At 40.7% G+C, this 25,229-nt stretch overlaps 1 protein-coding gene across 1 annotated transcript in view; it reads right to left on the bottom strand.

Moving 5' to 3' along the window:
- ETFA (electron transfer flavoprotein subunit alpha) overlaps positions 1-23,080 on the bottom strand; it is an 81,685-nt gene extending 58,605 nt beyond the window's left edge. Inside the window, exons 1-5 of the mRNA XM_040257337.1 lie at positions 22,892-23,080; positions 10,935-11,081; positions 8,273-8,354; positions 3,695-3,777; positions 470-569 (exon numbers count right to left, since the gene is read on the bottom strand). Of these exons, the coding sequence (XP_040113271.1) occupies positions 470-569; positions 3,695-3,777; positions 8,273-8,354; positions 10,935-11,081; positions 22,892-22,930 (451 nt within the window). The 5' untranslated portion in view covers positions 22,931-23,080. The remainder of the gene's footprint in view (positions 1-469; positions 570-3,694; positions 3,778-8,272; positions 8,355-10,934; positions 11,082-22,891) is intronic.
- Between the last annotated feature and the right edge of the window lie 2,149 nt (positions 23,081-25,229).

Here is a 25,229-nt window from a genome sequence, read left to right as displayed (position 1 = left end):
ACAGGGTTATCATTACCATCTTTCTAAATTCCATATATATGTGTTAGTATACTGTATTGGTGTTTTTCTTTCTGGCTTACTTCACTGAATTTCTTAATGCAGATAGAAATGAAATAGAAGCAGCAAAGAAGACTGAAATTATTTTTAAAAAAACAGAAAGTCTTCTTTTCCAAGAGCCACTTACAAAATATACTAAAAAGAAACCTAATTTTTATTGATCACTGGAAAAATCTCACTCTGTACATAGAATGACCAGGAAGGGAAAAAGTGTGTTTTAAATCTATCAGAGATAATGTCATATCACGGTCCAGCAGCAATTCTAACACTGAGATAGATCTAACACTTAAGATTTTCTTCTGGAAGCTTTAGGATGATCCATGCTTCAAAATCTTATCTTCAAGATTAATTTCTGCTTTTAGAATTTTCAAAAATTTAACATACTGATTAACTGTTTTCCTTGGGTACTCACCTGCATAAATGGTTCTCACAAATGTGTCAGGTGATTTGATTGCAATGATGTCAGAAATAGGGGCAACATCAAGTTTGGCTGCTATTCTGGGCAAAAGGTTCTAAAAGCAAAATAAGTAGTGAGTTACATACATACATGCTGATAGGTGGCTATAAAATATTAGCAATAACATTCTCTAAAAGCAAATTCTATAGAAACTTTATTTTGAATATTTTATATTTCACATGCATCTTTAGACACATGACAACTTCACGCACAACTTTTTGGATAGTCTTTGAACATAAGTACGAGTCGATCATTACTCTAACTACATTAAGAGTTTTATGAGTTTATAGCAATAAACTACCTTAACTCAGTATGCTGAATTATGAGATATGATATTTGCTTTAATGATCATCATTTACAAAGTGTGACAGTTATAGATTACTGAATTTAGATAAGATAGAAAAATAATTAGAGTAGTAAAACTCTCAAATACTAAAAAAGAACATCCTTATATGTTTACTTAATGTACATGAAAGAAAAAATTCCAAATCACACATGTTCACCTTTTTAAAAAGTGATGTTGCATTTAAAAAAATAAAAACTAACCGAAGTGTCCATCAATAGGGCATAGGTTTACAAATTATAGTAAATCCATATAATTTAAAAAATGAGAAAAGTAAAGCACAGCCTCTCTCTCTCTCTCTCTCTCTATATATATATATATATATATATATATATATATATATACACACACACACACACACGTGTATATGCTTTTTCTGTATATGCATATAAATCTCCGGAATAGATACATGTATGTGGTAACTTTGCTCCCACTAGCAGGGATCACTGGGCAAGCCTCAATAACCCTAGGGCTTAGTCACTTCACCTCACAGTAAGAGGAAGAGAATCTCTGTGCTTTTCTTCTAAATTTCTTGGGCTCTAAAACAGAATCAGTTAGTGAAGAATGACTATACGTACTTTCTAGGTGCAAAGGTTCTCTTAGATGATGACATCATCTAAGTGTGACTTAAAAAGTGAAGTGTTGCTTTCATCACACAAATAGAAAGGGTAAATTCCCCACTGCTTTCTACACAGAGCTTACTCTATGGCATCCCCTAAACTCAGTGCATGAAACCAACTCCAGCAGGTGAACTTTCATTGTAACAGCACTCAAATTCCTCTCCTCATTCCATCCCCAAATCCTCTCTGTTCCTCTAAGAATTCTCTCAGGACCATCCTCTAATCACTCCTTTATTCCGCATCCTCTCACATGCGTGTACAATTATTGGCACTAACATGTATTTTGTTTTAAAAGTTTTAATAGACATGTTATATAACCTTCAACTAAGTTTATAAGCACCCTGAGAGCAGAGGCTGTGTGTCTCCACTTCTCATCTCTCTACCCTGTATCTAATAAGCAGTTCTATATAAATTGATGCCAACAAGTACTGAAAGCTGGAGTCAAATTTCTTCCTGCTACATCCTCCAACTGTAAAGATTTTCTAATATTCAGTCTATTGTTACCTATATTATATAGCAATTTCCTTTCAACCATAATAACAGAGCTACTGAAAAGTACCATAGTTTATAAATCCACAATCAGAAAAAAAAAATTAAGATTTTATAGGAAATAAAGCACTTGGGAAAATAATTAAAATGCCATTAAACATAGTTCTGACTTGGTAAATAAGAGGTTTAGAAGATACCTGCTTTTAAAACAAACCAAATTTGTCAGCATTTAAAGCCTGCTTCAGTAAGTAACTCTTTCCTTGAGGCACCTTCTTTAACTGTTCAGGAAATACGACTGGAATATTAGTACCTGGCTGAGCAGATTCTCACACAAATTTTATGATGTTCAGACTGTATTTCTTTCTAAAGCTTTAGAGGGTTTTTTTAATTCCTTGAAATTTAATACTTTTTGTACTTCTGCTCTTCCTTGTTTCACTCTAGCGCATCTTGAAAACGAAAGTTAGCCCAGCACTTCAAGGCACACGTCTCAATGTCCTGAAAGGATGGATGGGAAACAGATACCTCTCGACACTGCCCAACAGGCTACACCACACGGTTTCACGGAAGGACAGGTAATAACTAACAGTGTTCTTTTGATGTACAAAAAGATGACAAGTTTAAAATTCTAGATTACCAGTATAAAGCTGTGGTATCTTAAAAAGACAATCGGTGAAGAACTACTATAGAGCAAATTGTTTAGCTTCACCTGATGGACTCTTCCTCATTCCAAATCCATTCAGAAGCTGCAGTCCCAGCTATAATACTGTTATGTGACCTTTGTTCTCAAAACACCCATAGAGCAATCAAAGCCAGAGTATTAAAATCTAGGGAATCAGCTACAACAAATACCCTTTCTTGGTTTAACAATTTTTTAGGTGAAATGCCATCACAGAAACTCGAGACTTACGAAATTGTTTGAATCATCTAACACAGAAACAAAACCCTCATAGATGAAATGGTCCCCAGTGATCTTTTAGTCAATGCTGGTCTGCAACATCCCAAAATATAGTAGCTGGATGGCAAGCCTCTGACGTAACCATTTCCAAGGAAAGTGAAAACTGCTACAGAGAAAACCCATTCCATCTTTCAATAGTTCTAACTGGTAGACTGTAGACATCACCTGGCCAAACTGCATCATGTTACGTATCAGAAAACAAACTTCAGGATGGAAAATAACTCATGCAGGCCACTACCCATCTCACAGCACATTCACACATATCACAATGCATGTGATCAGATCACACTTCTCTCTCCCCTAAGGATGTCTTCAACCACAACACAGCCCTTGCCAAATCTCTCAAATAGATAAACTTGGGCTTTCTAAATATCCACCAGTCACCAAAGCAAATCCATTTCTTAGAATGGGTTACTAATTCAAATGGCGTTCAGACAATGAGACAGTTCCACATTGTTATTTAAGAAAAATACGTTTAAAAATAGAGCTTTCCCCATGACAAAATCTGAAAATCTGGAAGTGGCATTGTAAAAAATTATGACAAAGTCTCAAAAGAACAAAGTTGTCTCTATGACCATAGCTGAAAGCCTGGAGATAGCATTTTAACAGAAATTATATCAAAATCTTGAAAGAATAAATTTTATCAAAACTATTACATTAATTCTGAAAGCCAGAATTAGCTATCTAAACAAAGTCTGTTGTACATTTTCAGCACCATGAAAGCTAACCCTTCCAACTAGTGACATCAGATTCCACGTTCTCAATCTTCTTACCTTTCCAAAGGCAGATGCTCCAGCACAGATGTGTGTGTGATTAAACTGTTTCTGAGTTGCCAAAATCAATGGTGTCAGTTCCTCTGAGAATTAAACACATTTGATAAACACATTTCATAATATTTTCATATTCAGTTGGGTTTTTTTGGTCCTTCTGTTTTTATTGTGAGAAAATATACATAAGATGAAATTTAATGTTTTCAAATATACAGTTCAGTAGCATTACAGACATGCACGTTGTACCAACACCACCATTCATGTCCAGAATTTCAACTTCTCAAACTGAACTCGCAACCCATTAGACAGTAACTTTCCATTCCCTCCCTCACATCCTTGGCAATAACCATTCTTCCTTCTGTCTCTGTGAATCTGTCTACTCTTGGTATCTCATATACATGGAATCCTACAGCAATTTTTGTCCTTTGCCCCTGGATTATTGCAGATAGCTTAGAGGAGCCATCCCACGTTGAAGGTCAGGAACGATGGCGGTAAGGAGATACCCCTCGTCCAAGGTAAGGAACAGCGGCTGTGCTTTGCTGGAGCAGCCGTGAAGAGATACCCCACGCCAAGGTAAGAGAAACCCAAGTAAGATGGTGAGTGTTGCAAGAGGGCATCAGAGGGCAGACACACTGAAACCATACTCACAGAAAACTAAATCTAATCACACTAGGACCACAGCCTTGTCTAACTCAATGAAACTAAGCCATGCCTGGGGGGCAACCCAAGATGGGCAGGTCATGGTGGAGAGGCCTGACAGAATGTGGTCCACTGGAGAAGGGAATAGCAAACCACTTCAGTATTCTTGCCTTGAGAACCCCATGAACAGTAGGAAAAGGCAAAATGATAGGATACCAAAAGAGGAACTCCCCAGGTCAGTAGGTGCCCAATATGCTACTGGAGATCAATGGAGAAATAACTCCAGAAAGAATGAAGGGATGGAGCCAAAGCAAAAACAATACCCAGCTGTGGATGTGACTGGTGATAGAAGCAAGGTCCGATGCTGTAAAGAGCAATATTGCATAGGAACCTGGAATGTCAGGTCCATGAATCAAGGCAAATTGGATGTGGTCAAACAAGAGATGGCAAGGGTGAACGTCAACATTCTAGGAATCAGAGAACTGAAATGGACTGGAATGGGTGAATTTAACTCAGATGACCATTACATCTACTACTGCGGGCAGGAATCCCTCAGAAGAAATGGAGTAGCCATCATGGTCAACAAAAGAGTTCGAAATGCAGTACTTGGATGCAATCTCAAAAACGACAGAATGATTTCTGTTCGTCTCCAAGGCAAACCATTCAATATCACAGTTATCCAAGTCTATGCCCCAACCAATAACGCTGAAGAAACTGAAGTTGAACGGTTTTATGAAGACGTACAAGACCTTTTAGAACTAACACCCAAAAAAGATGTCCTTTTCATTATAGGGGACTGGAATGCAAAAGTAGGAAGTCAAGAAACACCTGGAGTAACAGACAAATTTGGCCTTGCAATGCGGAATGAAGCAGGGCAAAGACTAATAGAGTTTTGCCAAGAAAATGCACTGGTCATAGCAAACACCCTCTTCCAACAACACAAGAGAAGACTCTACACATGGACATCACCAGATGGTCAACACTGAAATCAGATCGACTATATTCTTTGCAGCCAAAGATGGAGAAGCTCTATACAGTCAACAAAAACAAGACCAGGAGCTGACTGTGGCTCAGATCATGAACTCCTTATTACCAAATTGAGACTTAAATTGAAGAAAGTAGGGAAAACCACTAGACCATTCAGGTATGACCTAAATCAAATCCCTTATGATCATACAGTGGAAGTGAGAAATAGATTTAAGGGTCTAGATCTGATAGATAGAGTGCCTGATGAACTATGGACGGAGGTTTGTGACATTGTACAGGAGACAGGGATCAAGACCATCCCCATGGAAAAGAAATGCAAAAAAAACAAAAATGGCTGTCTGGGGAGGCCTTACAAATAGCTGTGAAAAGAAGAGAGGTGAAAAGCAAAGGAGAAAAGGAAAGATATAAGCATCTAAATGCAGAGTTCCAAAGAATAGCAAGAAGAGATAAGAAAGCCTTCTTCAGCGATCAATGCAAAGAAATAGAGGAAAAGAACAGAATGGGAAAGACTAGAGATCTCTTCAAGAAAATTAGAGATACCAAGGGAATATTTCATGCAAAGATGGGCTCGATAAAGGAAAGAAATGGTCTGGACCTAAAAGAAGCAGAAGATATTAAGAAGAGGTGGCAAGAATACACAGAAGAACTATACAAAAAAGAGCTTCACGACCCAGATAATCATGATGGCGTGATCACTAATCTAGAGCCAGGCATCTTGGAATGTGAAGTCAAGTGGGCCTTAGAAAGCATCACTACGAACAAAGCTAGTGGAAGTGATGGAATTCCAGTTGAGCTGTTTCAAATCCTGAAAGGTGATGCTGTGAAAATGCTGCACTCAATATGCCAGCAAGTTTGGAAAACTCAGCAGTGGCCACAGGACTGGAAAAGGTCAGTTTTCATTCCAGTTCCAAAGAAAGGCAATGCCAAAGAATGCTCAAACTATCGCACAATTGCACTCATCTCACATGCTAGTAAATTAATGCTCAAAATTCTCCAAGCCAGACTTCAGCAATACGTGAACCATGAACTCCCTGATGTTCAAGCTGGTTTTAGAAAAGGCAGAGGAACCAGAGATCAAATTGCCAACATCCGCTGGATCATGGAAAAAGCAAGAGAGTTCCAGAAAAACATCTATTTCTGCTTTATTGACTATGCCAAAGCCTTTGACTGTGTGGATCACAATAAACTGTGGAAAATTCTGAAAGAGATGGGCATACCAGACCACCCGACCTGCCTCTTGAGAAATCTGTATGCAGGTCAGGAAGCAACAGTTAGAACTGGACATGGAACAACAGACTGGTTCCAAATAGGAAAAGGAGTACGTCAAGGCTGTATATTGTCACCCTGCTTATTTCACTTCTGTGCAGAGTACATCATGAGAAACGCTGGGCTGGAAGAAGCACAAGCTGGAATCAAGATTGCCGGGAGAAATATCAATAACCTTAGATATGCAGATGACACCATCCTTACGGCAGAAAGTGAAGAGGAGCTAAAAAGCCTCTTGATGAAAGTGAAAGAGGAGAGTGAAAAAGTTGGCTTAAAGCTCAACATTCAGAAAACGAAGATCATGGCATCTGGTCCCATCACTTCATGGGAAATAGATGGGGAAGCAGTGGAAACAGTGTCAGACTTTATTTTTCTGGGCTCCAAAATCACTGCAGATGGTGACTGCAGCCATGAAATTAAAAGACACTTACTCCTTGGAAGAAAAGTTATGACCAACCTAGATAGCATATTCAAAAGCAGAGATATTACTTTGCCAACAAAGGTCTGTCTAGTCAAGGCTGTGGTTTTTCCAGTGGTCATGTATGGATGTGAGAGTTGGACTGTGAAGAAGGCTGAGTGCCGAAGAATTGATGCTTTTGAACTGTGGTGTTGGAGAAGACTCTTGAGAGTCCCTTGGACTGCAAGGAGATCCAACCAGTCCATTCTAAAGGAGATCAACCCTGGGATTTCTTTGGAAGGAATGATGCTAAAGCTGAAGAGCTCCAGTACTTTGGCCACCTCATGCGAAGAGTTGACTCATTGGAAAAGACTCTAATGCTGGGAGGGGTTGGGGGCAGGAGGAGAAGGGGACAACCGAGGATGAGATGGCTGGATGGCATCACGGACTCGATGGACGTGAGTCTGAATGAACTCCGGGAGATGGTGATGGACAGGGAGGCCTGGCGTGCTGCGAATCATGGGGTCCCAAAGAGTTGGACACGACTGAGCGACTGAACTGAACTAGTGTCTTCAAGATTCACTTACATTGTAGCATGTTTCAGAATTTTTTTTTAAGGCTAAATAATGTTCCATTGTATGTGCAGACCTAGAGCTTTGTAGTTTTCCCTCAGAGATCTTGTACATATTTTGTTAGATTTATACCTAAATATTTTGTTTCCTTTCTTCTTCTTTCTTGGTGCTAATGTAAATGGTACTGGGTTTTTAATGTTATTATTATTTTTTCTTCTTTTTGTTTCTCGGTTTTTAATTCTAATTGATTACTGATCTATAAGAAAGCTATTAGCCAGCCACTGCACCCTTAATTTGATGCTGTACTTCCCCTCTCTAACCATCCTTGGCTCAAGGCAGCACCAAAGGAGTCCAACTCCCATAACCAAGAGCATCACACCCCCCACCAAGAAGCCCCAGGCTCCCACACACCTGCAGGGGAGCAGACGGGCACTCTCAGTCTGAAGCAATCTCTCTTGTGCCAGGTTCATGCTGAAATGTGCAGAAACAGGTGAACACCCACCCAGTAATGAGAGAGGGAAGTTTAGGGGTCCTCACCTAACATGCTCAGATACTCAGTTATGTCTGATTCTTTACGACCCCATGGACTGTAGCCCACCAGACTCTTCTATCCATGGGATTTTCCAGGCAAGGATACTGGAGGGGTTGCCATTTCCTTCTCCACATATTCAGTTTTCAAGCATAATTTAGGCATTAATTTTTTCCAGTGGAAAAGCTCACCTGGAAGGAGGCCTTTGTACGCGTCATGCTGAGCCACCAGAACTTTCGCTACACCTGCTACTTTGCAGAGATCTTGTGCCACCTATGAATAAAAGTTTTTAATTATCCATCTAACAGAAAAATACTAATAGAGCCACCATTACAGATTCAACAGACTATAAAATCTTAGTGGCCACTGTAAGAACTGTTCTTATGAGAAAAAGGGCTTCTTAGGAATAAAAGAAAATTATTTAACAAAGAAAATCTTAAGCCAATTGATCTTACGGTTTACTGACCCTAAGCAAAAATTCTTGCCTTGAAAAAAGTACAAATTGATAAATCAAAATCAACTTAGCTCTCCACTCAAATGTAATTGTATATCGTGCTCTTCCCTTTTGCTCAATACAAATGTAAGTCCATCATTTTAGAAACAGTTAGGTTCTTCTGCTCATAATAATGACACAACCAATACCTTTCAGACATTTCAGACTTAAGGTTCCGAGAACTAAAGAGCAAGACTTAACCACTCTGGTATGCAAGCCACTGCACTTTATCTGACAATAATGATTTCTGCTGATATTAAAATCAGTGATTCTGGGCCATAGAGAAAACCATAGAGAACCTTAGAAAACTATAGAGAAAACAGTCCACAGTCAACCCCTGAGTTCCTGCTCATCCCCATGGATTTATCTATAATGAAGCAAAATATTTTCTATCTTAATTCCTCTTTTCTCTTGTTTAGAATCAGGATGGGGTTCTGGGAAAGCTCTTTGACCAGTCAGATTTTCTGTATACAGAAAGCCATTAGAACTCCTTCTTTTAAATCTCTAAGTACAGCATGACCGGTTTCTGTCGTAGCAGAAACATGGCAATCATATTCTGGTCTACCATCTTCTTCTTTACCTCTTGCTGATTCACTGATGAGTAAGCATAAAAGGCCATGTCTTCTGCCCTCCCTCAAAGGAGGGCAAGGTTCCAACAATATTCACTCAAGAAAGAAGGCGGTGCAAAAGCAACTCTTCTGAATCAGGTATTCACTGGCAGGGGATATTGTACTATCAAATTCATCTCTTATTTCAGGCACTACACAGAAAAGTTACTTGCTGTCTATGATAATCTTCCAAGTTATATTAGATTAATTAAAATCACAGTAAAAAAAATCAAATCCAGAACTTGTATAGCTGAAAGTAGGGCAACCAAAAAGATGGCTTAGCTATCTTTTATAACTATGCAAGAGTCAACAGTTGTTAGCAGGATTTAGGTAAAGAAATCCACATAAGCATACACCTGGCTGAATACATTATTTTAAGATACCAATTTCATGTAAGAAATTGGCCAAAACAACACTAACTGAACCTGCGTTATATCACATGCTCTGCATCAATGCCATGTAGTAAAAAATAAATTAAATTGTCTAAAAAGTAACAAGCTCTCTTCTGGGTTTTTTCCTCTGAGGTCCAAGCTCCCAACTATACAACTGGCAGATCCTGTATGGTGAGAGAGGCAACTGGTGGCTCAAGGTTAAGCTTAATGACAGCACGATTTCAACTACACTAAAGTCCAAAGTACAGACTCTGCAAACCTCATTAGAGTTCCTTTTCAGGGGGTTAGTTTACAAAGCTGTCATTGTCTTATGTCAACAACCAAACAAAGAACATCTTCTAGTACCAGTTGTAGTTTTGGGAAAGTCCTTGCATTTGAATTCTTACACCAAGTAAAAATGAACACCCATGATACTTTTTCCAGATTTACCACTTTCAGGAATTAAAAGCAATCAGCAAGTATATTCCAGAGAAGGCAATGGCACCCCACTCCAGTGCTCTTGCCTGGAAAATCCCATGGATGGAGGAGCCTGGTAGGCTGCAATCCATGGGGTCACTAAGAGTCAGACACAACTGAGAGACTTCACTTTCACTTTTCATTTTCATACATTGGAGAAGGAAATGGCAACCCACTCCAGTGTTCTTGCCTGGAGAATCCCAGGGACGGGGGAGCCTGCTGGGATGCCGTCTATGGGGTCGCACAGAGTCAGACACGACTGAACTGACTTAGCAGTAGCAGTAGCAGCAAGTATATTCATCAATACTAAAAAGGGATTGGCTATTAACCTCTGCTGCTGCTGCTGCTGCTGCTAAGTCGCATCAGTCGTATCCAACTCTGTGCGACCCCATAGACAGCAGCCCACCAGGCTCCCCCGTCCCTGGGATTCTCCAGGCAAGAACACTGGAGTGGGTTGCCATTTCCTTCTCCAATGCATGAAAGTGAACAGTGAAAGTGAAGTCACTCAGTCATGTCCGACTCTTCGCGACCCCATGGACTGCAGTCCACCAGGCTCCTCCGTCCATAGGATTTTCCAGGCTAGAGTACTGGAGTGGGGTGCCATCACCTTTTCCAATTAACCTCTAAGGGGACTCAAATATTACCTCTCTGCTTGGCACCTGATGGCACAAGACGGTGCCGGTGAAACTAAGTCAAGTATTCCACCTCATTTCATAAGATAAAAACACCTAGTGAGCAAACCTTTTAGTTTCCTTTTCACATACAGTAATGGTTGTGAAACTGACCATTTAATGAGGTTTAGGGCCCAGTTTGGGTTACAGTCCTCATTACAACTCTGTTGCCATCATTCCCTGTCTCTTAATGGCAATTTTATTTGCTATGGTTGACCTTAAAGATGTCTCACCTTGTCACATTTGGTTCCAGCTACTAAACAGGACACTTCACCTCCAAGATGTTTGGCTGCAGTGATGGTATTTAATGTAATGGGTGCAAGGGTATCATTTGCATGCTCAGCTATCACCAGGGTACTCTGAAATCGTAGCAATGAGGTCTAAAAAGAGAAAAAAAAAAGGAAAATAATGTTGCGGTATAATTTTTGTTTTGCTCTAATTGGTAAGCAGGTGTGGTTTAAAGAGAAGTGTATGCAATACTCAGTTCTATAAATGTATTTATAAATACTTGCTCAATAGCAAAATTGGGCTATTTTTATCTATCACTCTATTACTGATACTCCTGCCTAATAAAGATAGAAAATACAAATTAGTATTCTACTGTTAGAAAAAAATCTTTTTATTATTTCCAAACAACTTTCCCACTAATCTATGTTCAACAAGAAACTGATATATGTATCTGAATTTAAAATCCTTAGAACACAGTCTCAAACTAGGTATCAACTACCAGTTACATTCACTTGCAGTCAATACTACTAAAGAGCAGAGTATATCCAGGAATAACGATAATGTAATCAACTACTAAAGTTCTATCGCTTCAGGTAAAATGAATTTAATACCAAAATAACTGATAACGGAAATCTGTCTTTACAATACAACACTACAGCAATTTTTCTAAAGTTTCAATTGTTTAAATATGCTTTCAAATTCAAAAAAAGCTTTGGGGCTGTATCCTGGAACCAGTTAAAATCCTCCCAGAGGTACTATGGGCTATCGAGAAACCAACATGTAGTTCATGGTCATGTGAAATAATTTCGAACACCAGAAACACAAAGATGAACAAGAATGGTCCCTGCACTCAGAGTTTTCAAGGGAAATAAGACTTGTTCACACACAATTACAAGACAGAATAGTTTCCAATTCATGATAGTTTCCAAGCCAAAATGTTGGCAGCTGCAGAACATAGATGATCAAGAGGAAGAATGGAAGGAAGCTTAGGTGTTCTGACATGTGAAAGAATAAGGAAGCACACTACAGGCCTGAGGAAAGGAGAAAATCTGAGAACTGTCCTTGTGGAAAATGGCAATGAGAAAAAGAGGCACTGATGATCACATGTCATGGTTCAGTGGTTTGAATTCAGCAATAATCTTCTGATCTGGAGTGGGAATGAAGAAAGCCTAATATAAAATGTACCCAGAGCTTGAATTTTATAAGGAGGTTATAAATGAAGGGAAGCCAGGCACAGGACTACAATGCTGGTCATGCAACTAAATCAACAGAATACATATTTTTTGTTTACTATTTTGCACATATCCTGGTAGCTCAGATGGTAAAGAATATGCCTGCAATGCAGGAGACCTGGGTTCAATTCCTGGGTCAGGAAAATCCCCTTGAGAAGGGAATGGCAACCCACTCTAGTATTCTTGCCTGGAGAATTCCATGGACCATGGGATCATAAAGAGTTGGGCACTACTGAGCAACTAACACCTTCACTTTTATCTTTTTATTAATACTTAGGCATACCAGTTCAACCAGTTTCCATAATCATTTAGGTTACGAGACATTTTTTATGATTATAAACAATGCAGAGATGACCCTTCTCATAGCTCTCTGCAATCTTCCTCAACAGATGAGATACCCTTTTAGTCCAGTAAGACTAAAAGTTCAGATTGGAACTTGGCCAGGTTACTTCAGCTGCTCTGCTTTCATAGATGACTAAGCCAGATTCTGTACAACCTTCAACAAGATAGGGGCCCCTTTTCCCCTAAGCTTCCTACCTCTACAACTGCAACCCATTCCTTCTCCTCAGCCCTCTAAGCCTCCTCGATCCTTGATGAACCAATCCCAGAGCTGAGGGCCATAGATTCCAGGGCAAGCATTCAGCGGTAGAAATGCTTCCAAAGCCACAAGATGAGGATGGGAAGAATTTGCCAGAGGACATAATTGCTACATTGTTTATTAGTGAATGACATTTATCTTTTTCCTTAAAGGGAGCAAGCTGCTGCTGCTGCTGCTGCTGCTAAGTCGCTTCAGTCATGTCCGACTCTGTGCGACCCCATAGACGGAAGCCCACCAGACTCCCCCGTCCCTGGGATTCAAAGGGGGAGAAAAGGAGACTTCTGTTTTTGCTGAATCAAGTCTTTGTTCGTATAGCTTTTACGTTTTTATAATTAAAAAAAAAACTCACAGGAGGTGAGAATTTTTATGGTTAAGGTTAGAAATCTTTATGCACATCTTAAGATTCACTTCTTATGACAAAATCCAGGAATGTTAGATCAAGAGATAGACACGCTTTCAAGGGCTTTTAACACTGACTGATGCAAAATGTTTTCCAGAAAAGTTGTAGCAATTCACAATTCCTGCGATGGCATGAAAGTTCTTAGAAGGCAAAAACCATGCCTGTTCATTTTTGTATCCCTGTTGTCTAGAACAATGTTTTTTCCGATATACACCTGTAGAATTATGCGGTACTTCTATTTTAATCAGAAGGGCACATAGTAAAGAACTGTGTAATTAGGATCCAATGGCATAATTTATGCTTCAAATCACATTTAACAAGAATTGCCAGTAACAAACTATTTATTACCAATATATATTAGACACCATATTTTTGATTATGCTTCACATATCATTTACCATAAAATTTATGAGCTTTTCATCACCATTTAAAGAATAAATCCAGGATTTGGTGGCAGAAGGCCCATATTTGCTATAAATTATAGTTCTATAATAAGATAAATTGGGTAGTTTCCTATGGAATTGTCAAGCTTTTCAGAACTTCCAAGGGAACACTGCATATTCTTCTTAAAAGGCTATTCAAAAAAATTTTAAAGAATAAACAACAACAAAAGAATATATAAGAAACTACTCAGTCCATCTATCTGACCAGTCTTGATTGAACACTACATATATCCTAAGACACTTCACACTATTTTACCAACTGACTCCTTTATAGTTTAATATTAAGGTTTCTTTAATTCACTGTTTTTTCTAATTCAATATTCTACCTTCTATTCTCACATACCACCTCAAGAGAAGCCGTAGAACCTAAACATGGTTATGTAGCTTAATTCAGCAATAATAAGCTGTGTGTAGCCTGCAGCAGAAGAAATTGGTCTGTGGCCTTTAAAATGTTATTCCTTAAACCAGAGCCCAGTTTCTTCATCTTCAAATTGAGGGAGACAAACTAAACCAAAGGTTTTCAAGCTATACTCCATCCAGGAAGGCACCGCTGGAACCAACACATAGAATAAAGTGAGCACCAGGCAAGCAGGGCTGCCAGAATGGTCCCTCACTTCTCTTTAACCAAATTAACCAAACTAATATTATTGAGCCCCCTGAAAAAGAAAGGAAAGCGAAAGTTGCTCAGTGTGTCTGACTCTGCAACCCCGTGGGATACAGCCAGCCAGGCTTCTCTGTCCAAAGAATTCTCCAGGCAAGAATACCAGAGTGGGTAGCTGTTCCCTTCTCCAGGGGATCTTCCCAACTCAGGGATCAAAGCCCTCTACTAAGATTAAATTGTATTTAAAACTCAAAAATCCTTTATGATGTGGTACTATTACTACCTTGAGTTTACATATGGAGGAACTGGAACTTAATGGCTACAGACCTAAGAAAAGAACCAGGTTAAAGTCCAGGTAGCTGGACTCAGATCTGAGGTTTGTAATTAACAGTTTGCAAAGCATTACCATTTTTAGCTGTTTTATATATGGGTCATTCCTGTAATATTTCACCTAGCAAATATTCTCCTGCTAAAAATAATAGAACTGGTCAAAAAGATGACTTCAAAGGCCTCTTTTCCAGCTGTAAAAATCCTACAACGCTAAAATTCTATTTTAAATACAAGTGGTGTAGCATATCACAAAAAGATTCCAAAAGTACAGGTCCCATTACTGAAAGGTTTTTAAATGCAAGTTGTTGTATTACCCTGTGATCCACTGCATCTGTAGACGTTAGGGCCCTCTTTTTTAATGAGGAAAAAAAAAGAAGCCAAATCTTCAACATTTAAAGATAACTGTTGAAATACGCAATAAGGTAGCTGCTCAGAAAAGAATCTCAATCTCTTCAAAACACTGCTACTTAAATTAATTAATGCAGACTGGTGCCACCATCCATTTTTGGTCATCAACCACTGTGTGTGTGTGTGTGTGTGAAGGAAGTTTACTGGGGAGCACTCTTGGTCATCAACCTTTGTGTGTGTGTGTGTGTGTGTGTGTGAAAGAAGTTTACTGGGGAGCACTCTTGGCTCCCCATGAGGCATCAAGGAAACACAACCGGGCAGTGGAAGAAGCTGAACTGCAATACTGCAATGCAGCCACTAAAAAGCTCTCAGCTGATCTCACAAGCGAACCCTGGAACTGGGATGGCCCATCAAACTTGCCCAGAATTGAAGCAAGGGGGCAGCAGACTTTAGAGGCGCTTTTATTTGGGGCTTTTTAAAAAAATAATCAAACTAACATGACTAATGCACTTTTATTTCTGTTTCAAATTCAATCCTGGAAACAATACCATGTTTAAAAGGCAATATATGTATCATATAAGAGAGCTCCCTGGTGGTTCAGTGGTTAAGATTCAGCGGGTGCAGACTGGATCCCTGGTAGAGGACTAAGATTCCACATGCATTGAGGCCAAAACACATAACATAAAACAGAAGCAGTATTGTAACAAATTCAATAAAGACTTTAAAATACTTTTAAATTTTTCTTAAAAAAAAAAAGAGCACATACAGTACGTAGTAAATTAAGACAAAGGTAAACAGGTGAGTTAAGACAGACAAAACTAAAAAATGAAGTGACCTTGTTACCCAAAGAAAATCCTTACCCTTACTATTACTTCATTACCCACTAACAGTTGTAGTTCACCTTAGTTCACAAAGTACTTTCACAGGTTTCTCCAGCTCCCTAACTAGGTTAATTCTCTCCCCCAATACATATTCCCCGAAGACCCTATATACCTTTCATGATCACGCTTAAGATAATGTGTAAATGTCTGTCTTCCCCAGTCTGTTTGCAAGGCACTGGGCAGGGACTAGGTCTGTCTCAGGAGAAGGCAATGGCGACCCACTCCAGTACTCTTGCCTAGAAAATCCCATGGATGGAGGAGCCTGGTGGGCTGCAGTCCATGGGGTGTCAATGAGTCGGACACGACTAAACAACTTTACTTTCACTTTCACGCACTGGAGAAGGAAATGGCAACCCACTCCAGTGTTCTTGCCTGGAGAATCCCAAGGACGGGGGAGCCTGGTGGGCTGCCGTCTATGGGGTCGCAGAGAGTCGGACACGACTGAAGTGACTTAGCAGCAGCAGCAGCAGCAGGTCTGTCTCACTCTCCATTGTAAACTCAGTATCTATCTTTGAGTTTGATACATAGTGGGCATTCTGTGAATGTTAGTAACTAAGAGAGGTTTCCCCTAAAATGATCAAAACCTAAAAAGCAACCATTTTCTTGTCATTGATAACTTAATTATCTAAGTACTTTAATATGTGTGTCTACCAAGAACAGTACGCAAAGGTGCTAAATCACTAGAGATACCCTATCATACTTTTTTTTCCCACTGATTTTTGGCTGCGCTGGGTCTTCACTGCTGCGGCCAGCTTTCTCCAACAGCAGGGGAAAGTTTGTTGCAGTGTGCAGGCTTCTCATTGCAGTGGCTTCTCTCCAGCAGCACAGGCTCTAGAGTGTACAGGCTCAGCTGCCCTAAGGCATATGGGATCCTCCCAGACCAGGGACCAAACCAGGGTCCCTTGCATTGGCAGGTGGACTGTTAGCCACTGAACCACCAGGGAAGTCTTCCCACTCCATCATATTTTTAGGGAACTTATCTGAACTTACTGACTAGACTTAGTTCCAAGTAGTAAAGTGAAGTTTTCTTTTACATACCAGCTGCATTCCCTTATTAAGTTGACTGGCCTTTATGAGACAGTATTCTTTTCAAGGATAGGGCTTAAAGAGGTTATCATCTCCCCACCCTTTCAAGGCTAGACTTCTCGAAAACAAAGTCCTTACACACAAACTCTGCTGCCTCACCTCACTCCTTCTCAACCTTTACTCACAGCAAACTGGCTTTCACTTCCACTCAACACTGAATCCAATCTCTTCAACGTCACCATCAACCCTGAATAGCTAAAGTTCAATCAACACATTTCTGTCCTCTTATTCAGCCTTAACAGTTTTGATCCTGCTTGTTTTTCTGTTCTTTCAAGAGCAACCAAGGATTGCTGTTGCTGACAAAAAGTCATATACAACTCTTTTGCAAGCCCATGGACTCTAACCTGCCAGGCTCCTCTGTCCACGTGATTATCCCAGCAAGAATGCTGGAGTGGGTTGCCATTTCCTTCTCCAGGGAATTTTCCCGACCCAGGGATCAAACTCACGTCTCCCGCATTTCGGCCAGATTTTTTACTGTTGAGCCTGGGAAGCCCCTTTAACTGTATGTTCTTGTAGTGAACTACAACAGGAGTTGGAAGGAAAAAAGTTGGGACCCTAACTCCCTATTTTACCCTTACAAACCTACTCAAAACATAAAGTAGTAAGAATAAACATAATCTACCTCCCCCACCACCTTTGAAAACTAAATGGGGTTATGGTAAATGGGCAGAGGTCTTTTTGTTTAACTCAAAAATTAAAAAGCAGGTACAAACTATAAAATCTTTCAACTTCTACTGAAAAAGACAAATAATATATAATTAGTTACTCATCCCTATTTTAATGTAACTTTTGTAATTTAAACATGTATATTACATTTCTGAACTTTAAATTACTTTAACCTCTTTAGTAATAAAATACAGTAGCTTTTAATCATGACTAGAAATGTCATATGACATTGACTATATTATTAAAAACACAGTCAATTTACTTCTCTTTAAAAACAGACAAGACGCTTAAAGTAGACACATTGGCAGCAGCATAATTTTATTTAATTCACCTCATGCAATAAATCTTTCAGTACATCAAAGTTGGCTTTCTCTCTTCTTTCAAAAGAAATTAAAATCTGCATGTGAATTACAGAGTTCAAGCTCATTCATCAATGATAAACCATGGACTCTGAAAATTGTCTTGTTCCTTCATACCAGTTTCATAGCTTCTGAATCATAATAGATATGCCTCCCTGTCTGGGAATGAATATAGTAATAGGCAGATTCAAATAAACTTGAAAGTGTTGCTGTACTCTCTGTGTAAAATATCTCTTTGGTATCTTGAAAGTATAACCCGTTCAGTCATGTCCAACTCTTTGCAACCCCTATGGACTATAGCCCACCAGGCTCCTCTGTTCATGGAGTTTCCCAGACAAGAATACTGGAGCAGGTAGCCATTCCTTTCTCCAGGGGAATCTTTCCAACCCAGGGATGGAACCCAGATCTGCACTGTGGGCAGATTCTTTACCAAATGAGCCACCAGGGCAGTCCCTTTGGTATCTTACTAGTCAACAAATCAATCTTATATGCAAACGAATAAAATAATACTAATAATTCAGATTAATATTCTTGCAAGAATATTAACTACCTATTTTCCTCTTAGTGTGCTCCTCAGCTCTTTGTTTTGGCTGGAAAACACTTTCATTAACAGGTAACACTGAGGAGCCCCCTCCAAAGATGAAGGATTTTGCTCAAGGCCACAGATAAGCCAAAATGGAAATGTAACTTAGATACCAAATGTGAGTCATTTAACTTACATTCTAACAGCTTAAGGTATCTCTTTTCTTTTTTCACTGACTGCAATGAAAAACAAATATAAAATTTACCATCTCAGCCAATTTTAAATATATAGTTTAGTAGTGTTAGCTATGTTCACCTTGTCATGTTAACAGCTTAATCTTTTAAATCTTTTAGTAGATTAATCCATTATTAAAAATAAGACTTTGTAGAAATGTATCTTTCTAAATTTATTCAGTTAACTAAAGACAATTTTTTAAATTTCTAGAGTACAGAGTCAGAAAAGCCATTTTGACTTTAGAGTATCATAAGTGACAGTAAACAAGTCAGACTGAAGGGACTTGCACTTCAGAAATCTGGCACAACTTGACCACCAAAACATTTAACAGTGGTAACGGATTATGGGAAATAGATGGGGAAACAGTGGAAACAGTGTCAGGCTTTATTTTGGGGGCTCCAAAATCACTGCAGATGGTGATTGCAGCCATGAAATTAAAAGACGCTTACTCCTTGGAAGGAAAGTTATGACCATAGCATATTTAAAAGCAGAGACATTACTTTGTCAACAAAGGTCCGTCTAGTCAAGGCTATGGTTTTGCCAGTGGTCATGTATGGATGCGAGAGATGGACTGAGAAGAAGGCTGAGCGCTGAAGAATTGATGCTTTTGAACTGTGGTGTTGGAAAAGACTCTTTAGAGTCCCTTGGAGTGCAAGGAGATCCACCCAGTCCATTCTAAAGGAGATCAGTCCTGGGTGTTCTTTGGAAGGAATGATGCTAAAGCTGAAACTCCAGTATTTTGGCCACCTCATGCAAAGAGTTGACTCATTGGAAAAGACCCTGATGCTGGGAAAGATTGAGGCCAGGAGGAGAAGGGGACGACAGAGGATGAGATGACTGGATGGCATCACGGACTCGATGGACGTGAGTCTGAGTGAACTCTGGGAGATGGTAATGGACAGGGAGGCCTGGCGTGCTGCAATTCACGGGGTCGCAAAGAGTTGGACACGACTGAACGACTGAACTGAACTGAATGGATTATAACTTACTGAATGAAGCATGGTTCCATGAGTTCATAAGTAATAATACAAGGCTAACAAATGTAGAAGGAACGACAGAATTAGAAAAATCACCATTTTACATCACAGTAATCATTTCTCAGGCAAGAAGCATCACCAGATAAGACTAGTGAGTGAAAGGTGGATGAGAAACCGAAGAGTTATAGTCTCAATGTATATCCCCATAAATTAGTTAAAAATCACAAAGGGAGGAGTAGTAATTTGACAGCTGCTGAATAACACTTTAGCCAAGTAATTAACACCACCACCAATGGAATAAACCAACATTATGAGCCTCCCAGTATGATCCACTGAGAACACAATACCACTTCTGTAAAACTCCTGCCAAAAATACATAACGTGAAACTGATCAGAGGAAACATCAGACAAACGTAAATGGGGGCCAGTCAACAAAATAGAAGGCCTGGAGCCTTCAAAAATGCCATTGTCGTCAAAGCCAAAGAAAGGCTGAGGAGCTTTCTAACAAAGACTGAAGAGACATGAGAACTAAATGCAAGGCCTGATCCTGGACGATCCTAGACCAGAGTAAGAAATACGCTACAGAAGCAAACTGGTACATACAGAAATGAGTAAACCCCAAGGTCCCACTGCTGAGCATCAGGGAACTATAGTTAATATCCTAAGATAAACCATAATGGAAAATAATATAAAAAAGAATGTATATGTATGTATAACTGAATCACTTTGCTATATAGCAGAAATTAACACTGTAAATCAATTATACTTCAATTTAAAAAACAATACAAAAAATACTGCTACAAATGATTAACAAGACAACTGGTAATATGTGAATAATATCTGTAGACCAGATAATGCATAGTACTGTTATCATTGTTAAACTTGCTGATTTTGCCAATTATACTGTGCCAAAGAATTGATGCTTTTGAACTGTGGTGTTGGAGAAGACTCTTTTGAGAATCCTTTGAACAGCAAGGAGATCTCACCAGTCCATCCTAAAGGAAATCAGTCCTGAATATTCATTGGAAGGACTGATGCTGAAGCTGAAACTCCAATTTGGCCACCTGATCCAAAGAACTGACTCACTGGAAAAGACCCTGATGCTGGGAAAGATTGAAGGCGTGAGGAGAAGAGGACGACAGAGGATGAGATGGTTGAATGGCATCCGACATGAGTTTGAGTAAACTCTGGGAGTTGAGAGGGAGGCCTGGTGTGCTGCAGTCCATGGGGTTGCAAAGAGTGGGACACCACTGAGCAACTGAACTGAACTGAACTGTGGTTATGAAAGGTGCATATTCCTTGTTCATAGAAAATACACTAAAAGTTTTAGGAGTAAAGGGCATGTCTGCAATATAATCTCAAATGGTTCAGAAAAATAACAGGCTGTATATATGAAGAAAAATAAAGCCAATGTGCCAAACTGTTAACAGCTGGTGAAATTCAACAAAGGGTTTTGAGATTTCTTTGTGCTGTTCTTGAAACTTTTCTGAAATTTCTAAATTTTTAAAGCTAAATATGTATGTGTATTTATGTATTCATTCTAGAAGTGTTCCCGCTATTTTCCTATATCCTTGAAATTCAAATCTCTCAGGTGTTTCCAATGACTTTCGAGGAGTTACTTTACTTAGCATGACTTCAAATTCTGAAAATAAATCATAAAGGTCAAAGTCTTTGGCAAACCACAGTAAAGATTTGAAAATACTGTCCATGTATATTGGCAAACTGTGTTTATAGTGATTACTTAGTCGTTCCATTTTTTCTGTTGAAGTGAAGTTGCTCAGTCATGTCCGGCTCTTTGTGACCCTGTGGACTGTAGCCCGCCAGCTCCCTCCATGAGATCCTCCAGGCAAGAATACTGGAGTGGGTTGCCATTTCCTTCTCCAGGGGATCTCACTGATCCAGGGATAGAACCCAGGTCTCCTGCATTCCAGGCAGACTCCTTACCATCTGAACTACCAGGGAAGTCAAATAACTGAGTCAATAACTATAAAATAACTGACTCCCAAATGCCCCCTTCACAACTATTTCTCTTAGGCCAGACTTCTAACCTGTCCACAAAACTACCTTCTCATTACTGTATACAATAAGAGATGCACTCTGATACCTGGAACTTTTTCCAAATCGATGACTTTAACTTGTTTATGTCTGGATCAGCTGAGGAAAATGTCTGGAAGAAAGACTGAAGGCTGATCTGAAGGATATGGGTTTGAACTCTGTGTGTATGAGGGGGAGGGGGAACAGAGGATTGGTAGTTGTTTTTTTTTTTTTTAATGAAACAAAGAATACACAAGAAAAGGACCTACAGATATCTAGAAAGATTGCTAACTATGGAGAAAGTCCCAGCAGGATATAAGAAAATATGCGTGCACAAGAAAAAGTGTAGAAAAAGTACAAAACGACCGGAAAGTTTCTGACCCAAGTTTAGCAATCTTGTCAGTTAACCTAACTGTAAATTAGAAAACCTTCAGAATCTACAATATAAATTGTTACTTGACTTGTAACTGGTCAATTTCCAAATACTAGTGTCCCAGAGCGTTAGACAAAAACATATTTTCTATCAGTCTTTCTCATAATAGAAAATGTGGTAAACTCATGAGTTGTAACTCATAAAAGCATCAAAAACTTAGCGCTACCAATAGTTCCCCAGCTACTTAACCAACAATCTGCTGGATTAAAAAAAAAAGCAAATTGGCCAAAGTTGTCAATGCAATCACCTAAACTCACCACTGTCCCATTCACCAGAGAGCAGACCAAGTTTCCAAAACCACATCGCCCCTCGCCCACGGTACTTGACAGTGAGTGGATTCGAGCAGCCATAATGCGCCCAGGGAAAATGTTTAATTCTTTCAGAAACGACACCTTCGAAATTGAACTCAAGTTTTTTATTTTTTACAAGAAGGCATCCCAGCGGCGACATTTTCCTCCCTCGGGTAAAGATTCGCTGGGGACGCAAATGCTCGCTCTCCGCCAAAGGTGGAAAACCTGGCGGCCCAGCAGTGCAAAGAGGAAAGCTGGAGGGCTGGAGAAGGGCTGCGAAGAGGACGCGGAGGGGCAGCGGGAGGTAGGTTCGGTACTCTGAGCTCTGACCTCGACCCCCAGCTGGCGGCCCGGAAGGAGCCAAGGGCAGGCCTCAAAACTGAACCCGAGCCCCAGTTCAACCTGGGCCTGCCAGCGCGAGGGCCAGCTAGGTCTGGGGATGGCGGTGACCTTCGCCCAGATCTTCACAGGAACAGCAGATTAAGGCCGGGCCGTCACCGGGCTCGGCCCTCCCCGCCCGGACTCACCGCCCGCCGTAGCTGCCCAGGAGCCGCGGCTCGGAACATAGTCCCTGCACCAGTTCGCCTCACGGCAGCCGAGAGCAGACCGAACTGCAAACCCTCCGCGAGTCACTGTAACGCTCGCGAGACGCGGGAACGAGAGCAGGCACCCCACCCCACCCCCAAGGCGAGCGGAGAGAGCGCGAGCTTAAGGTTTCTGCCCGCCGATTGGGCGGTCGCGCAACCAATGGGGAGGGCGGAAAGTTAGGGGCTGGCCTTGGGAGTAGGACAAAAGTGGAGGTGCGTAAAATAAGGAAAGGCTGGGGCAAAGCTGGGGAAGAACGGGCGGCAGTAGCTCAGACTGCCTGCCGGTCTCAGGGTGCAGTGTCCAGTTACACTGGACTGATGACGTCACTGTCCTGGCTTCCCGGTCCTCTCGACTAAGTCCTCCGCTCAAGCTCCAATTATTCGTCTGCCTGTTCATTTCTTTACAGATATTAGTGCGAAGACCTGCAGTATGCTAAACACAGTTTTCAGGTCAGGGCAATATAATAAAAGGATGCGTGAAAGGTTGACTTCACCAGACTCTGAAGGAAAACGTATCATTACTATTACGGAAGGAATGATTCCTGGAATTGGTGATGTTTGAGCTGGATTCTAGAAGGAGAACAAACAGGGAGCCCAAACGAGGAAGGAGCAGGACAGGAAGATCCCAGAACAAAGGGCAGGCTGCTGTGTGCTGCCTATAGAAGGAGGCAGATTGGGAAATGTCTTGGATTGGGGTGTAACATGCGTCCCCACCCAAGCCCTCTTCTCTCCCTAGTCAGGCCCAACCACACCTTGGCTTCAGTGCCCATGACTACTAAATCTCTCCTGACCTTTGGATCCATTTATCCACTTGGCTACTGGGCAGCTCCTCAGCATGTTTCTCAACACCTCAGACCCACACATTCACAACTGACTGGGCATTCCCATCCAGACTTCATTGTCTGCCTGTATTCTGTTTCTCAGGCAAAGCTTTCCATCTCCACCCAACGGCTCACGCCAGAACCTGAGGATCACACTTGATTGTTCCTTCCTTCGTTTTCTATCCTATCAGTCACTAAATTCTAGCGATTCCACTCCCCAAACAGCTCCCAAATCCACCCAGGACTCTCTTCTACCCCAGTCTGTGTTTACACTGTTTCAGTTGCTTCTTTACTGTTCTCCCTGTTTCCAGGCTTCTCCACCTTTCAGTCCATCTCACACAGCAATCAAAGGGCTCTTTCAAAAGGATAAACAGGTGTTGGATTCCCCTGCTGAATACACTTCAGTGGCTCCCCATTGCTTTTAGAATAAAATGCAACCCCCTTAAATGTGAGGTATAAGCCTTGTGTGAGCTGATCCCTTCTTCTTTACCCCCTTTCCATCTTGCATGGCCATACAGAACTTCCTTTACATCCTCCAATACCCTATTTCCTTCACCTCCCTACTCTCTTCCTCCTTCTTCTCCCATTTATTCCTTCAACTGTTTAATATTAATACCTATTCATTCTTGATATTTCAACTTGGACTTTCCTCTCCCCCCGCCCAACACCACGAGTAACTCTGAATTAAATGTCTCTTCCATGTGCCCCTATTTTCACCCATACTACTTCCCCTGTATATGGAGGCAGTTGTCACAAGGGTTGTAACAGCCTGGTTACCTGTCTGTCTCACCCATCTGTCTGTAAGACTTGTAAAGGCAGAGTCTGTCCTACTTGTTTTTATTAATGTGTCTTCACACATTGCACAGAGCCTGTCTTATAGGAGGTATTCAATCACTATTTGTTGGATGAATCAGCAAATCAATGAGTGGCTTGCTAAAGAGTCTAAACTTTAAGCAGGTGAGTGATACATTCAGAAATTCTTAGTCCCCAGTTTTGTAATAAACTGCCTTTCCAGCCTTGTCAAGACTACCAACAAATCCCACTGGCTCTACCTTCAAAAGATGTACAAATTCCAACAAGTTCCACCAACATGTCTTCATTCCTCCACCATGGCTGCCTTCCCTCAGGCGCCTATCATCTCTCCCCTGGATCATGGCAGGAACCCCCTGACTGGTGTTTCTGTTTATACCTATGCCTCCTGAAGTCTCCTCTCCATGTCCTCTGCTCAAAGCCCTCCTCTCCACTGCCCCCTGTCACTATGCCCACCGCCCCCCACACTCTGCTGCTCCTTGAACACCCCAAGCAGCTCCCATCTCTGGCCTTTGCACTCACATTGTTCTCTCTGACTGAAATGCTCCTCACGTGGCTCTGTTTCTCACTTCATTCAGGTCTCTGTTCAACAGCCACATTTTCCAAAAGATTGACCTTGGCCACCCTACAGAAAACAGTCCCCCTCC

The sequence above is a fragment of the Oryx dammah genome, unplaced genomic scaffold (genome assembly GCF_014754425.2).
Source record: "Oryx dammah isolate SB20612 unplaced genomic scaffold, SCBI_Odam_1.1 HiC_scaffold_16, whole genome shotgun sequence".
In the NCBI taxonomy this organism is placed as follows: Eukaryota; Metazoa; Chordata; class Mammalia; order Artiodactyla; family Bovidae; genus Oryx; species Oryx dammah.
This window is presented reverse-complemented; position numbering and strand designations above follow the sequence as displayed.